General features: G+C 34.2%; 1 protein-coding gene across 1 annotated transcript in view; it reads left to right on the top strand.

The window, feature by feature from the left end:
* The window catches only part of LOC127438809 (fibrillin-2-like), an 89,692-nt gene that overhangs the window by 66,729 nt on the left and 6,575 nt on the right, over nucleotides 1-16,388 (top strand). The window contains exons 45-63 of the mRNA XM_051694663.1: nucleotides 1,467-1,592; nucleotides 1,688-1,804; nucleotides 2,039-2,167; nucleotides 4,079-4,198; nucleotides 4,436-4,561; nucleotides 4,874-5,026; nucleotides 7,324-7,392; nucleotides 7,485-7,610; nucleotides 9,477-9,596; nucleotides 10,451-10,573; nucleotides 10,895-11,026; nucleotides 12,194-12,319; nucleotides 12,523-12,729; nucleotides 13,970-14,095; nucleotides 14,236-14,358; nucleotides 14,609-14,725; nucleotides 14,832-14,960; nucleotides 15,406-15,525; nucleotides 16,068-16,299. Of these exons, the coding sequence (XP_051550623.1) occupies nucleotides 1,467-1,592; nucleotides 1,688-1,804; nucleotides 2,039-2,167; nucleotides 4,079-4,198; nucleotides 4,436-4,561; nucleotides 4,874-5,026; nucleotides 7,324-7,392; nucleotides 7,485-7,610; nucleotides 9,477-9,596; nucleotides 10,451-10,573; nucleotides 10,895-11,026; nucleotides 12,194-12,319; nucleotides 12,523-12,729; nucleotides 13,970-14,095; nucleotides 14,236-14,358; nucleotides 14,609-14,725; nucleotides 14,832-14,960; nucleotides 15,406-15,525; nucleotides 16,068-16,299 (2,521 nt within the window). The remainder of the gene's footprint in view (nucleotides 1-1,466; nucleotides 1,593-1,687; nucleotides 1,805-2,038; nucleotides 2,168-4,078; nucleotides 4,199-4,435; nucleotides 4,562-4,873; nucleotides 5,027-7,323; nucleotides 7,393-7,484; nucleotides 7,611-9,476; nucleotides 9,597-10,450; nucleotides 10,574-10,894; nucleotides 11,027-12,193; nucleotides 12,320-12,522; nucleotides 12,730-13,969; nucleotides 14,096-14,235; nucleotides 14,359-14,608; nucleotides 14,726-14,831; nucleotides 14,961-15,405; nucleotides 15,526-16,067; nucleotides 16,300-16,388) is intronic.

The following is a 16,388-nucleotide window of genomic DNA, read 5'->3' as shown; positions in this document are numbered from 1 at the left end:
AATAATTTTTTTTTTTTGCACAAACACGCCTCATTTCTATACAAATGGGTCTCATTATAGAATCCAGCTGGCCGATCATTTAAACCAGACACTTGTCTAAATTTTCTAGTCATTCTCGCAAAGATTCTCCCCTTTTCTCCCCAAACTGGCATGCCCAATGCACTCTAAGTCATCATGGTGGCGTAGTGACTCGCCTCAATCCGGATGCCGAAGGATGAATCTCAGTTGCCTCCACGTCTGAGACCGTCAATCCGCGCATCTTATCACGTGGCTTGTTGAGCGCGTTACTGCGGAGACCTAACACGTGTGGAGGCTTCACACTATTCTCTGCTGCATCCACGCACAACTCACCACGCGACCCACCGAGAGCGAACCACATTATAGCGACCACGAGGAGGTTACCCCAACGTGACTCTACCCACCCTAGCAACCGGGCCAATTGGTTGCTTATGAGATCTGGCTGGAGTCACGCAGCACACTCTGGGATTCGAACTTGTGACTCCAGGTCTGGTAGTCAGCGTTTTTACTTGCTGAGCTACCCAGGCCAACCCTCAAAGATGTTTTTAAATTATTTTGAACCTCATGTGTATGCACTTTGAATTCCCGATCTAAAAATGTTATTGCTTGCTCTCTTTAGTCATGTGTCTGGGTGCAATTCTAAGCAAAACTGTGATCAGCACTAATTTTGTGGGCCTGATTTGCATAATTCCTGTAGTGAAATGGGTGCTAAAACAACACAGATGTGTGCAATAAATAACGCTATCAGTGGCAGCAATTTAATCTAGTGAATTCCCATTTAGGTCTTAATCATTGCTGACTATTATAGATTACTTTGATTAATTATATTCAAAAATTATGCGTTAAAAAATTTGCACAATTAGTAAATTCTGTGATAAAAGTGCACATTTTCCTACAATCAGAGCATTTCAAGCTTGAAGTACATTTTTCAAGTCACGTCAGCAGGGGGCAGTCAGCGCGCCTCATCAAACCTCACATGCAGTGCAGCTACAGATTCAGAATAAGAGTCAGTCACACAGGACACATTCTTGACAGCTGGACGAAGAACAACAGATGGATCTCGAGATGCGATTTTCATATTTTAAACCACTTTTAACTTGACACAGCGTCCTAAAAATGCAGCGTTTATGCAGCGAGATATTCCTAAAGTGTCCGTTTCACGCACATGCACATAGAAAGACGATTAAAAATAGCGCAGACTTGCAAGATCGCATCTTGTGAGAACATGACGAACTCAATTGCAAAATGGACTTAGGCCTGTGTAATGATATGGTAATAGTACAAACAATAAATTGACCTTTAAAGACACATTCCAATCTGAATTATTTTTATTATATATATATTTATAATTATTAGATTTTTCATGTATTAGTTATAGTCATTTTATAGACTTTTATAGTTATAATAGATACTGTATGTTTGTCTGAACTTTCATCTATGTTTCTCAGATCGTAACGAGTGTCAGGAGATCCCGAACGTTTGCAGTCACGGAGAGTGTATCGACACGCAGGGCAGTTATCGTTGTCTGTGCCACAACGGCTTCAAGACCACACCAGACCTGACCATGTGTATGGGTGAGTATCTGTCTGACTTTGAATTTAATGCATTTACATTCAAAGTGAATCTCGGTAGTTTATTTGATAATTTTTTATGTCATTCTCTCTGGCAGATATTGACGAGTGTGACCGACAGCCGTGTGGAAACGGTACCTGCAAGAACACAGTGGGTTCTTATAACTGTCTGTGCTTCCCCGGGTTCGAGCTCACCCATAATAATGACTGCATGGGTAAGATTAAATGAAATCAGAACAATTAAATAGAAGAAATATCATTTAAGAAGCTAAATCTACAATTAGGGGTCTGTAGTTACAGTATAATGAAACATGAGATATTATGTTTACAATATTACCATTTATTCCAATTTATGTCTTTATATTTGTTTGTTATCTGTTTAATCAATTTTAAAGCTTTATACAATTTTGAAAGGTTTATCTGACATTTTCTTTTATCTCTTCACACAGATATTGACGAGTGCAGTGTGCATGCCGGTCAGGTGTGTAGAAACGGCCAGTGTTTCAACAACATGGGTTCCTTCAAGTGTTTGTGTACAGATGGATATAATCTCACACCAGATGGCAAGAATTGCGTCGGTAAGAGAAGAGCTAAGAAACCTTCTGTCTGTTACTGTAGATCTATAATCCCGCTCTGAACCCTGTTAAAGGTTTATAATCCTCACCATAGATTTCCAAATCCGTTGTATTGATCCGCAAGCTTTTTCAATTTTTCCAGAAAGTGTTTCATAGATTCGCCGTTACTTTGAGTTTAATTATACACATAAATATCCATATGATCAGCGGAGTCCGAGCAGAGATCCTCAGAGTTTCTGTGCTATTTTTAACTTGGATCAGAAACACATATAGTGACTGTAACCTGTAGACTGATTTCTATTGCTGTTTAGCCTCACAAAATAACTTTTTAAATTTACAAATAAATATAGATAAATGTTTTATATAGATATTGCTGTTACATTTTTTTATTAATAACTTATTTGATTTCTTTTCATTTACATATTCAAATATTTATACATTTTATATACAATAAATATTGCTACTTATCGCAATTATTTGAATTAGTTAGATAAACTCATTTAAGTTTGATAACTTTTTAGATTAAATTTCTATTTATTAACTATGTTGCATAAATATTGCTGATTTTTCAAAAATGTTTATGATTAAGTTACATATACTGTATATCAGTAGTTTTTAGTTTTAATTATTGTATTTAGTGTAAATTATATAAAAAATAATGTAAATATATATATATATTGCTGTTCATTACATACAAATATTTAATTGATAGTTCTTTTCATTTGATATATATTTAAATATACATTTTATATACAGTAGATATTGCTATTTATCAAAATGTTTTGAATTATTTAGATAAATTCGTTTATTTTTTAACTCTTTAGCTTAAATTTCTTTATATTTTATATAAATCCAATATTTATATTTTCATAAATATTGCTGTTTATTAAAAAAATTGCAATTTAGCTAGAATTATTAGAGTAGTTTAGTTTTATTTGTTGTATTTAATGTAAATTATATAAAAATATAAATGTAAATATTGCTTTTTATTTCTATGTTTTGATTTATAAAAATATATATAAATATTTCTGTTTATTACATAAAAAAATTCAATTGATAACTTTATATATTTCTTTTCATTTGATATATATTTAAATATTTATACATTTTAAATACAGTAAATATTTCTATTTATCAAAATGTTTTGAATTAATTAGATAAATTAGTTTATTTTTTTACTCTAGCTTAAATTACTTTTCTCTATAAAAATTAAAATATTTATAAACATTTTGCATAAATTACGCTGTTTATCAAAACAAAATTGCGATTTAGATATATTACAGTAGTTTTTAGTTGTATTCATTGTATTTAGAGTAAATTATATATATATATTAAAAAAAGTAAATATAAATATTGCTGTTTATTACTATTTTTTGATTTATTAAAATATATATAAAAATATTACTGTTTATTACATACAATTTTCTATTGATAATTTTTAATTTAATTTTATATATATTTAAATACTTATACATTTTAAATACAGTAAATATATCTATTTATCAAAATGTTTTGAATTAGTTATATAAATTAGTTTATTTTTTAAACTAGCTTAAATTTCTTTACATTTTATATAAATATTTATATATTCATAAATATTGCTGTTTATTACTATTTTTTGATTTCTAAAAATATGTATAAATATTGCCATTTATCATGATTGTTTTAATTAAGTTAAAAGTGATTAGTTGTATTTAGTGTAAATTTAATGTTTATTTATATAAATGTTAATTTAGAAACAGGTATTGCCTATCCTGTATACTTTTATGATTTGTAATGATTTTGCATCTTGACTGAAATTTAACTACTTTATATTTTTAAAGTAGCTTTTAGTTTGGCAAGCTACAGTTTCATAGTATGTTCCCCAACATTAAATGATATAATTGTAAAATGTGAGTGTTTATAATCCTTTAGATATCAATGAATGCGTGACGCTGCCGGGCACTTGTCAACCCGGTACCTGCCAGAATCTGGACGGCTCTTTCCGATGCATCTGTCCACCCGGATACGAAGTACAAAATGACAAATGTGTCGGTAAGACTTTGTACTGATTATCCAAAACCAGACTGTAGTGGTTTAAAGTCACAGTGAATATTTGACTAAATCTGAGCAACAGGAATGACTTTATTTACCCACAACCACATATAAAAAAATAAAAAAACATGGTGTCCATCTGTCACTGGGTTCCCATGCCGCTTAATTTGCCCCCGGCCACATGCAGGACATGACCTCTGATACATTTCTACCTATTTTTCTGTTTCTCCTCCACAGATATCAACGAGTGCAACGTGGAGCCGAACATCTGTCAGTTTGGCACATGTAAAAACACGCCGGGCAGCTTCCAGTGCATCTGCCAGCCTGGTTACGTGCTATCGGACAACGGTCGCCGATGCTTCGGTACGACACGCTCTCTAACGATCAGCGCTCAGACCTCAAGAGTATAGATCTTGGTGGCACAAATATAGCATATTGTATTCAATTAAGTCTCGCCCTACATTTTTGACTCATCGAATATCTTGTTTCACCTGTAAATGTCACATTATGAAAGTTAAATGTGTTGCGAAAGCTTTATTTAGTATTTATACATAATTATTTACATGAATGATACCTCATGTGCCATTTCTTTTCTAAGCAATCAAAATTAGGATTTTGTAAAACCTATATAAGTAGTTGTAATTTATAAAGTGTTTTGAATTCGTTTGCCGTCAGATACACGCAAGAGCTTCTGTTTCACACGTTTTGAAGCTGGTAAATGCACCGTACCCAAACCACTGAACACCACCAAAGCCAAATGCTGCTGCAGTCTGCTGCCGGGCGAGGGCTGGGGCGACCCCTGTGAGCTGTGCCCGCGAGAGAGTGAGGGTGAGTCACACACGCATTTCCTTACCTATTTATACCGGCACATACTATAGACTTCGATTGCATTTAAATAGCTGTTGAATTTAAAGCTAATTAAATATACTAACTTTAGTACTAATTTTAAACCACACCTCAAATCTACCCCTAAAAGGGAACGTTTTGCATTTTTTAATTAAGACACATTATTTGCTTTATTTACAATTCATTTTTCTAATTGAGGACATCCCCCATTAAAATAATATATTTTAGCTTATTTTTTTATTTTATTTTTTAATTTTCATCCCCTTTTCTCCCAATTTTGGAATGCCCAATTCTCACTACTTAGTAGGATCTCGTGGTGGCGCAGTTACTCACCTCAATCCGGGTGGTGGAGGACAAGTCTCAGTTGCCTCCGCTTCTGAGACCGTCAGTCCGCGCATCTTATCACGTGACTCGTTGTGCATGACACCACAGAGACCCACAGCATGTGGAGGCTCATGCTACTCTCTGCGATCCACGCACAACTCACCACACGCCCCACTGAGAGCGAGAACCACTAATCGCGACCACGAGGAGGTTACCCCATGTGACTCTACCCTCCCTAGCAACCAGGCCAATTTGGTTGCTTAGGAGACCTGGCTGGAGTCACTCAGCACACCCTGGATTTGAACTCGCAACTCCAGGGGTGGTAGTCAGTGTCAATACTCGCTGAGATACTCAGGCCCCCATTTTAGCTTATTTTTAAGATTTATGCATTTTAATTTCATAAAAGAAATTCCATCAAATTTGTGTAATTTAAAAATGTAAATAGATATATATATATATATATATATATATATATATATATATATATAAAATATATTTTTATTTATTTATCTATATACATATATATATATATTATTTTTTTTGGTTTTGTTTTGTTAAAGATTAATAAATTCAATTTTGACTGAATTTTATTATGAAAATATATATTTTTCACAAAACATAAATTGCATATATATATGTATTTTTTTAAATAAAGACAATTATCATTATTACAGAATAACCTTAACCCTAACTCTTTTAAATTTTAGCTATTTTTATACTTAATTTTTTACTAAATTATACAAAAATTAAGAATTCTCTTTATTATCATTACGAATTTAAATTTAATTTAACCTGAACATACATTCACATATAAGATACTTGATGTTGTGGGATTTCGGTGACAGACATTTTATATATGTAATAAAAAATTATCTAAATTATAAAAAAAAATATATATAAATTGCCTTCATTAATAATCTGATAACTCTTTACAAAAAGGTTCTATTCGTTAACATTAGTTAATGCATAAGTTATCATGAACTAACAATAAATAATGAGTTTTTTTATAGCATTTATTAATCTAAGTCAGTGGTCATTTATCAAAATACTATTAGTTCATGATGCATTTACTAATGTTAATTCATTTGTAACATTAGGTAGGATAAGTAGGATATGTTGAATTTAACATTAACAAAGATGAATAAATGCTTTAAAGTATTGTTCATTGATAGATAATGTTAACTGTAAAAAACATTTGTTATATTTGTGGTAAAATACAGGCAGCTGTGGTTGCCGGAAATTTCCCGTAACAAATATGATGACCATGTTTCAAGCTTTACGGGATGTCATTTTGATACCTGTACATTTTATGTTTCACTACCGTTTATATTATTAAATGATATAAACTTGATATACTAACCTTCTGGAACTATAAACATCTGTGTATTTAAAATATATTATTAATATAATTAATACACGTAGAAAAACACAAAACACCATCAGACATATGACACTAAAATAATGCAATAAAAATGAACTAAACTACATAAAATATAACACAAAACACCCCAATGTATGTAACTGATATTTAAAATAAGGAGAAACATAACTATTCCCATAAAATATAATGAAATGTGATTGGTCACGCAGGGACTTTTGGGAACGCATGGTTATTGTTTTTTACTATGATTTTAACAATAGTTTACTGTAAAAATCTTGTTAAACATAATATACATTTTTACTGTTAATTATACGGTAAAATCATACTGTTTACATCTAAAATTGTCTTATAATTTAAAATTTTACAATTACGGACATTTTTAGCTAATGTTAACAAATACAACCTTTTTGTAAAGTGTAAACAATAATATTTTCATTTAATTTAGAATATAAACGTTTGCACACTTAATCAGAAAATGCATATGCGATGTCGCCATACAGTATGTCTGTGTTCCAAATGTCAGAATATCTTTTGTGAGTTTGACATCTTTTCTCCATTCTCTCTTCAACGGCAGCTGCGTTTGACACTTTGTGTCCCTATGGCCATGAAGCCGTCCCAAGACCTGGAGACATGGGACGTGAAGGTGAGAAAACCCACTGAAATCCTGTCATCTGAAGTTCATCACTACTCTGCTCTCCACTGACCTGGATAATAATGTCCTCTCTGTCTGCACAGACATGAACGAGTGCGTTGAAAACCCGGGAATCTGCGGTAACGGCTTGTGCATTAATACTGACGGCTCGTTCCGCTGTGAGTGTCCATTTGGCTATAACCTGGACTACACGGGCGTCAACTGCGTGGGTGAGTTGATGTTAAAGCACGAAGTTTCCTGTGTCAACTACATTTTGTAATATGTTGAAATGAGAGTGAAAATGATGTATGACATGACAAAATTGCAGCCAATCAACACATTTTGATGTTTAATATACAGGTATGTGGAGCGGAACATTTGACCAATCAGATTTCATTGTGGGCGGAGCTACCATTGAAACCAATAACCAATAATCTTATTGCACTTAACTGGTTTGTTTTAAGAACGGAAAGTCAACGTGAAATCAAAATAGACTATGTACCTTCTTCATACTCGTTTTTGGTACTATTGTGAACAATTCTTCAGCGTTTGCTATTCTAAAGAAAAAATAATAACTGTCTCCACCTCTGAAGCAACTTATTTTATTTTTTTTTATAAATAAAATGAATAAATCAGCCACAATGCAGAACGCACACAAACAGAAATGAGGGGGTGAGACCATAATACACCCACAATGCAGAACACGCACACTAAAACGCAAACACACACACACACTTATAAACGGGTGAGACTATCACAGCCAGAAGACAAAATGCAGAACACACACACAAACACAACTAAATAATATTAAACATAAACTAATTTACTTTATTTCATTTTGATATTTGAAATAAATTATTGTTAACAAAATGCTTATTCTGTGTCTTCTCTTTGTAACACCATGGTCAGGTTTGACTGTAAACACAATGTGACATTATTGCAAAAACTGGCACTTCAAAACCATTTAAAAAAAAGTTACACTTTGACAAATAATAGTTTGATAAATGTCTAAATATATATCCAAACGCATAACTTGTGATAATCTAATCTAAATCTAAAATTAGATAATCTAAAATTAAGTTACAACAGGCAATCAGACCACACAGTCTCCGCAGCCATCTACTGGTAATTATTATGACATGATTTTCAAGTCATGTAATTGTTCTTTTTTTTCCATCTGATATCAACAATCTGCCCCAGTACAGGACACATTGTAATATTTTCTTCATGTTTGAACTTCTAGAAGTGTCGGTTTTTATTGACGTAAAGTTCCAAGAAATGTGCTTATTTGCATGTGCAAATTAACTTTACAGGTAAATAAGATCAAAATAGCATATAATTACGAAGTGCATATGTTTTATTGTTATTGCTTCAGGGAAGCAGAAATGTTATCATTTATTTAAAAAAAATAAAAATAAAACAATTACATCCATACTGTTTCCGGTCAAAAATGACCGCGAACAGCCAAGGTGTCAACCTTTATTAAACAGCCCAGGAACATTAACAACCATATCATTTTTCACAGCCTCTGCTGAACTGCTTCACAAAACTAATATTGCACACAGTCTACAAAGAATTAATTTGACTAGTTTTAGATGGAATATACACTTAATTAATATTTAAAATGCAAAGTCTTTTGTGCCTAACTTTATCGGTAAACCTGATATTAAAGAACCGATAACCGATTAAGTGGAAAAGTATAAATATTCGGTCAAACCAATTATCGGTCTATCTCTGTATTCACCATCCAATTAATTCCTTTTAGATAAAGTCCTGCCCAACATTTTTGACTCGTTGAATATCCTGTTTCACTTGGAAAAGTTACATTACGAAACTAAAATTAGTTGCGAAAGCAGTATCGTGTTGATTGTTTCGTGTGGTTAGGACGTGGCGTAACAGTTAAACCTTGATTATGACACTATATTTAGTTTGCTAAATATATAAATGCTAAATAATAGGTGTAGGTTTAAATCCCCTTGGTTACTACATTAGGTTGCTATTACTTTATTTAAAAGCATTATTCGTTTGTTATGAAGATTACCGCCAGCACCTTTAATCGTAGTTCTTGGTCTAATGGTTAATTGTCTTTTTTACAGATACTGATGAATGCTCCATCGGGAATCCTTGTGGAAATGGCACTTGTACGAATGTTCAGGGTGGATTTGAGTGCTCATGTCATGAGGGTTTTGAACCCGGACCCATGATGACCTGTGAAGGTGAGTTCAAGACAGATGAAATTAGGGTTGTGGTTTATAAGCAAAATCTTATATCACTATATATATATTGTTATTGACCGAAACTGTGACAATATCACAATATACACATTTTTATGGAAAAGTTATTCATAATTAACTGGAAAAAATAATGAAAATTTGTTTTGACTAAAAGCAATGTCTGAAGTAGGCCTATGTACAGTGTTGACAATGTAAGAGCTAATTATAAATACTACTGACTAACTTTAAACCACACCTTCAATCTAACCCTAAAGGAAAACATTTAGCATTTGCATTCTTGAATTAAAAGCACATTATATGCTTTATTTACTTTTTTTTTATTTTTATTTATTTTATTTTTTTTTTATCAAAAATCAAAATCACAGTCCAAAGTCCACACAGTCCAAAAAATAGTTTTGGCGGCATGATGGGGACCTACACAATATTAGACAGGTGATTTTAATGTTGTGGATGATCGGTGTATATTGAATAGGTTTTCTTACCCCACTGGCAAACTGCTATTTTATTTTTTATGCATAAATTAAACAAAATGAGTTGTATGCTTAAAACAAGAAAAAACTATTTGCCAATGTAGTAAGAACTTAAAAAACGTAACTTAAAACTTAACTTAAAAAAATACAGTCTTAATACATTACACAATTTTGCCTCTCAGGTAAATACAATAATTAATTTATCTTGTTTTAAGAATGTAAAGGTATTTTTACTGGCTTAACCCAGTGCCGACACTTTAGTTGACATGCAAAATTTGTAAATCATTTATTTATTTATTTATTTATTTATTTATCATGGTCTCATTCTCATCTGTTTGTGCATTTGGATGTATTTTCTGTCTTCAGACATCAACGAGTGCGCAGTGAACCCCCTCCTCTGCGCTTTCCGCTGTGTTAACACCTTTGGCTCGTACGAGTGCATGTGCCCTACGGGATACGTGCTGCGCGATGACAACCGCATGTGTCGAGGTGAGAATCTGTCGCCCATCTTTCTCTGCTGGGCATCTTTGACATTACTGGCCTCAATATTAGATGAATAGTTCACCCAAACTTGAGAATTCTGTCATCATTTACGCACTTCCTTTCTTTTTAGAAATGCAAAAGGAGATTTTTCATGCCGCTCTTTTCCAAAGGAATAGTTTGGGTGAACTATTCCTTTAGTGTTCCACCTTTAGTGTTGTACTATCTGTACTGCAGAAAATACATTCACTAAATGATGTTTTTATATACAGGATATTGAGTGCACCCAGCACTATAAGCAATCCAGTATGTGAATATTTCTCTCTCCAGATCAGGACGAGTGTGCTGAAGGGATTGATGACTGTGCGTCCAGAGGCATGGCTTGCAAGAACCAGATCGGCACCTTCATGTGTATCTGTCCACCTGGCATGACCCGACGCCCTGATGGAGAGGGCTGCATGGGTGAGAATCCTGTCTGTGTGTAGGTGTGAATGTATCTGACCTGGCAAATGAGAAGTACTAAAGAAAGAGTGAAGCAACTATGCATCATCAACAGAATATACAGTAATCGGACAACAAAGATGTAGTTTTAGAAATAGTATTATTTCAAAGAGGGCTGTTGATTTAACTTGTTAATTTATTGCGGTTAATTATATAAAAAAAAAACATGTAAAAAACATACGCAATTAATCATGTCCCCTATTCCATACGCAAGTTCCGTAATAACGAAAGTTCCTACCATCAGACCACACTTGATGTACCACCTTGATGCAGTAGGGGGCAGTCAGTGCTACAGGCAACACACCTCATCAAACCAACGAGCAGGCAGCACAGCCTTTCACAAACAAGCTTTTGCACTCAAAGACAGCTGGACCGAGCATAGCAGAATGTAGGGATCTCGAGACGCTATTTTAAACTTTTCAAACTGCATATATCTTGACACAGCATCCTGAAAACACAGCGCTCATGACTAGAGACACTGAAAACTAGTGAAACGCAATGCAACCGAAGACGTTCCAGAAGTGTCCGTTTGACGTATGGTCTCTCAAAGTGCACTCTTTTAAGCGAAACCATACAGACACGTTTGACACGTGCACTACGGCTACTTTGTGATACTTTATTTGCACAGTCAACGGCAGGCACATGTGCGGATGTCGTTCAAAGACGCGGACTGTCCGCATGTCTTGAAAAAGTAGGCTTCACGCGGACAATCCGCGCATACTGTGCTGATGACGAAATTTGCATAGCGGCACATGAAAAACTGAAGTATACTTTGGTCTTAAGTAACTTGGGATAAAAGTATCTGCCAGATGCATAAATGTATTGTACTGTGGTGGAAACTATGGTAACCATGGTAGTTTACGCAAGGGCACTCTTCCTATAGCCTCATATGCTAAAGCATGTGATGTAACCTAAATATTTACTGTACAGTATATTGTGTGCTTTAATATTTACTTAATTTCAATTTTGAAGTAATGATTTAAAATAGTTTTTATACAGTATGCATGTTGTGCTTTTGCTAGCAGTCTCATTGCATAAGCTGTCACTGATCACAAATGAATTCTACTGCTCTCTCTCTCTCTCTCTCTCTCTCTCTCTCTCTTTCTCCTCTGCATGGTACCTCGGCAGACCTCAATGAGTGCCGCACTAAGCCTGGAATCTGTAAGAATGGTCGCTGTGTCAACACGGTGGGCAGTTACCGCTGTGAATGTAACGAGGGTTTCGAGCCAAGCTCAACGGGCACAGAATGCATGGGTAAGATTGACTGGCCAATGCACATTAATGGACACATGTGCACAAGTTTACACAGGGCAACTCATATGTGCCCACTGTTACCAACACTGATATATGCACACTTGACAACACAGTACACACTCAGACGTCCTGAATGTGATAGTTTGTCAAAAAATAAAATTATGTACGTTAGCATCTTACGTCGCAAATGTTGTCATTCGCAGATAACAGGAAGGGCTTCTGTTTCACTGAGGTTTTGCAGACGATGTGCCAGCAGTCTTCCACCAACCGCAACACCGTTACCAAGTCAGAGTGCTGCTGTAATGGCGGGCGCGGCTGGGGTTCACTGTGTGAGCTGTGCCCGCTGCCTGGCACAGTACAGTACAAGAAGATGTGCCCACTCGGACCGGGATACACCACTGATGGCAGAGGTTTGACTTTTCAGACTGAATGTTACTTTTGAATGTTTTTAGAGAGATTTTAGAGAGCAACAATAGAGAAAAATAATTCTATCATTAAATTACTAGTGATATTTGGCATTTTTAGACAAATTTAATGATGTGCAAGCAGGAATTTCTGATATTTTAACATTTATGTTGTTGAAATCAATGTGTACTTTTTTATTAAAAAAGTATTTATTATGTCATGTTTATTATCAGCTTTTTAAAATATTAATATTAATGCATTTTATTTAAAAGAAAATACATACAGTAGATGTTTAGTAAAGAGCATTTTCATATTTATATAAATGTTTTAATTAATGTGTAAACTTATTAAAAACTAAATTATAAAATGTCCATTTTTATTTCATGTTTATTTGAAGCTTTTTAACGTATATTAATGCACTTTAATAAAAAAATTACAATTTGTAGTTAAGAGCATTTAATAAAATTCAGGCATATCTTTGGTAGATACGGATATTTAAAATACAGTTTAATATATTACTGTTAATGTTATATATAACACAATAATATAAATATATTTATTAAAACATTATTAGAAATATACTGTACATAAAATACATGACAATTATTTTATTATAACATAACATAAAATATAAAATGTTGTTTATTTTATGTTTATTATCTTTTTAATATATTAATATTTATATAATTGCCTTGTCTTAAAAGTTTTTTAGATGTTTAGTTTTATTTGATTAAATTTAGGCATGTCTTCGCTAGATTTGGATATGGATGTTTAAAATACAATTTAATATATTAATAATAATGTTTTATTTAAAAACGTACTGTTTATTAAATAACTACTTTATTAAATATATTTTGAATATATTTTTGGATATTTGAATATTTAAAAAAATAACATAAATGCATTTTATATATTAATATTTATCTAAATAATTTTTTATTAAAGTTTTATAAATGTTTAGTTTTGAGCATTTAATGAAATTTTGGTATCTTTGGTAGATTTGGATATTTAAAATACATTATAATAAATATTTCATAAATATTAATTAATTGTTTTAATATATGAATATTAATGTTTTTAATCATACAATAATTTTTATTAAATTATTATACATTTATTATTTTTATATGTATTAATCTTTTTGATACTTTAAATGTATCATTTATATTTTTAAACTTATATATATTAATATTAATACTTTTTAATAAAAATGTCTTTGCTAACCATAATATATCTGTTTTTCAGATATCAATGAATGTGAGGTGATGCCCAACTTGTGTAAGAATGGTCAGTGTATGAACAGTATTGGCTCTTTCCGCTGTCACTGTAACGTGGGTTACACCACTGACTTCACTAGCACCTCCTGTGTTGGTACGTTCTCCTCATTATAACCTTATTTGAAACAACTGACAAACTTGCAATACCATTTTGAAAGCCTTTTGTTCGATACAATATCAACTATCAATAATTTATTCCAAGACATGCCTTTCTCATTGATGCTTTCCGGTTAGATGCGGACGAATGCTCTCAATCGCCCAAACCGTGTAACTTCCTGTGCAAGAACACAGAAGGCAGTTACCTGTGCTCGTGTCCCAGAGGATACATCCTACAGCCCGACGGGAAGACATGCAAAGGTTAGTACACTATTAATGAGATGTGCATTGAAGCTTTGTGCTTGTTGTATTGGGATAAGTTCAGCTTGCAAAGTTGGTCTCAGTAATAAAAATAGATACAAACGAATCAATTATTGACATACTGTAAGAGTTGCTGTCTAGGAAGAACAGACAAGATATTAGAGATATTATTTGTGATTTTCTTTCCGATGGGAAATGAATTGCCTCGCCTACATCTTCTAATTTGAAAAAATGCTCTTTTTCATTCCAGACTTGGACGAATGCTCAACCAAGCAACACAACTGTCAGTTCCTGTGCGTCAACACGATTGGTGGCTTTACCTGTAAATGCCCTGCGGGCTTCACGCAGCACCAGACTGCTTGCATAGGTGAATGATATTAACTCAAAACGCCCCGCTAACAAGCCAAGAACAGAGTCTAAATAATTCAGCATATCATTTGGTGCTAAAATTGCCTCTGTGCTTCATCTCTCAGACAACAACGAATGCAGCGGTCAGCCAAGCGCGTGCGGTTCCCGCGCCTCCTGCCTCAACACTCCCGGCAGCTTCAACTGCGAGTGTCAGAAGGGCTTTTCTCTGGATCCAACCGGGATCAACTGCGAGGGTTCGTTTCTGTTTACCAATGTTTGGGAAGCTACTTTGAAACTGTAGCTTGTCAAGCTACTCATAATTTAAGGTAGTTCGACTGCAGTCAAGCTACTAGTAAAGTAAAAACTCACAGGAACTTATAAAAAGCTGCTGAATACACTGAACTCTTGTGCTGTGTTCGTTTTGTGCCAACACATTTTATGTTCCCGGTCAAAAATGACCGGCCCACTAAGATTGTTAATAAATCACTCATACTGCATATGGGGAATACATTTTTAAATATAGCTAAATATAAAATAGATTTTGTGTCTCCCTACCAAAAAAAGGTGTTAAATGTCGCCTCTGATCAAACGAACATGTCATTTGATTTACTGAAATGAATTGGACTTCCCAGTGTTTCATATGAGAGAGTGGAAATCAAATGACATTTATTGACATTTTGTTTTCTTGGTTTCGTACAGATGTCGATGAATGTGGAGGAAACCACCGTTGTCAGCACGGTTGTCAGAACATGTTAGGAGGATTTCGCTGTGGCTGCCCGCAGGGTTACGTTCAACACTACCAGTGGAACCAGTGTGTGGGTGCGTACACTATTTACTAGTCGCCTGGAAAGGAGTCAAATAGTTGGCGTGTCAATGTGAACATCGTGTAAACGATGCACAATATGCTGTTCAGCATTAGCGGTTTTCGAGGTCCAGCGCTGTGTTAATGGAGAGTGAGTGGGAAGATGGAAAAACCATTCTTATGTAAATTGACGCTTTCAATTCAAAGTGACGATTTACGCAAGAATGAAAGTTCCAATTGTCTGTGGCTGAGAAACTAAATCTCCAATCCCAGATTCATGAATGGTCAAAAAACAGTCATGTTCGGTTTACTTATAGCTTCTGTCAGCCTCTGGGCTACATTTGATTAGTTTCAGGGCGATTCAGGGTCATTTTGGCTTATAATGTTCTTTGTGAACGCAAAGCGCTTGAGGTTCACTTTAATTTCACTTGTGCTATAATTCCAAATAAATGTAGCTTCTTTAAGCTAGTCAGCTCAAATTCAACGTGTACACTAGCAAAGGTGCAGCAGTTGTCAATCATGCATTTCGCATTTTTATGTCTCTTTTCTTTCTACCCAGATGAGAATGAATGTTCCGGGAACCAGGTCTGCGGGTCGGCGTCTTGCTATAACACTTTGGGCAGCTATAAATGCGTGTGCCCATCAGGCTTTGACTTTGAGGCCACGGCTGGGGGCTGCCAGGATGTTAATGAATGCTCCCTGGGCAACAACCCCTGCAGCTACGGCTGCTCCAACACAGATGGAGGATACTTGTGCGGATGCCCCGGAGGCTTCTACCGAGCAGGACAAGGGTGAAAATTCAGTCTAGTGTACAGATGGCCACTTATCATACAAGACTGTTCTCATTTGTCTATTGCAACATAATAGGAATGGTGTAACT

The sequence above is a fragment of the Myxocyprinus asiaticus genome, chromosome 50 (genome assembly GCF_019703515.2).
Source record: "Myxocyprinus asiaticus isolate MX2 ecotype Aquarium Trade chromosome 50, UBuf_Myxa_2, whole genome shotgun sequence".
Lineage (NCBI taxonomy): Eukaryota > Metazoa > Chordata > Actinopteri > Cypriniformes > Catostomidae > Myxocyprinus > Myxocyprinus asiaticus.
Note: the sequence above shows the minus strand (reverse complement) of the source record. Positions and strands in the feature narration are given on the sequence as shown.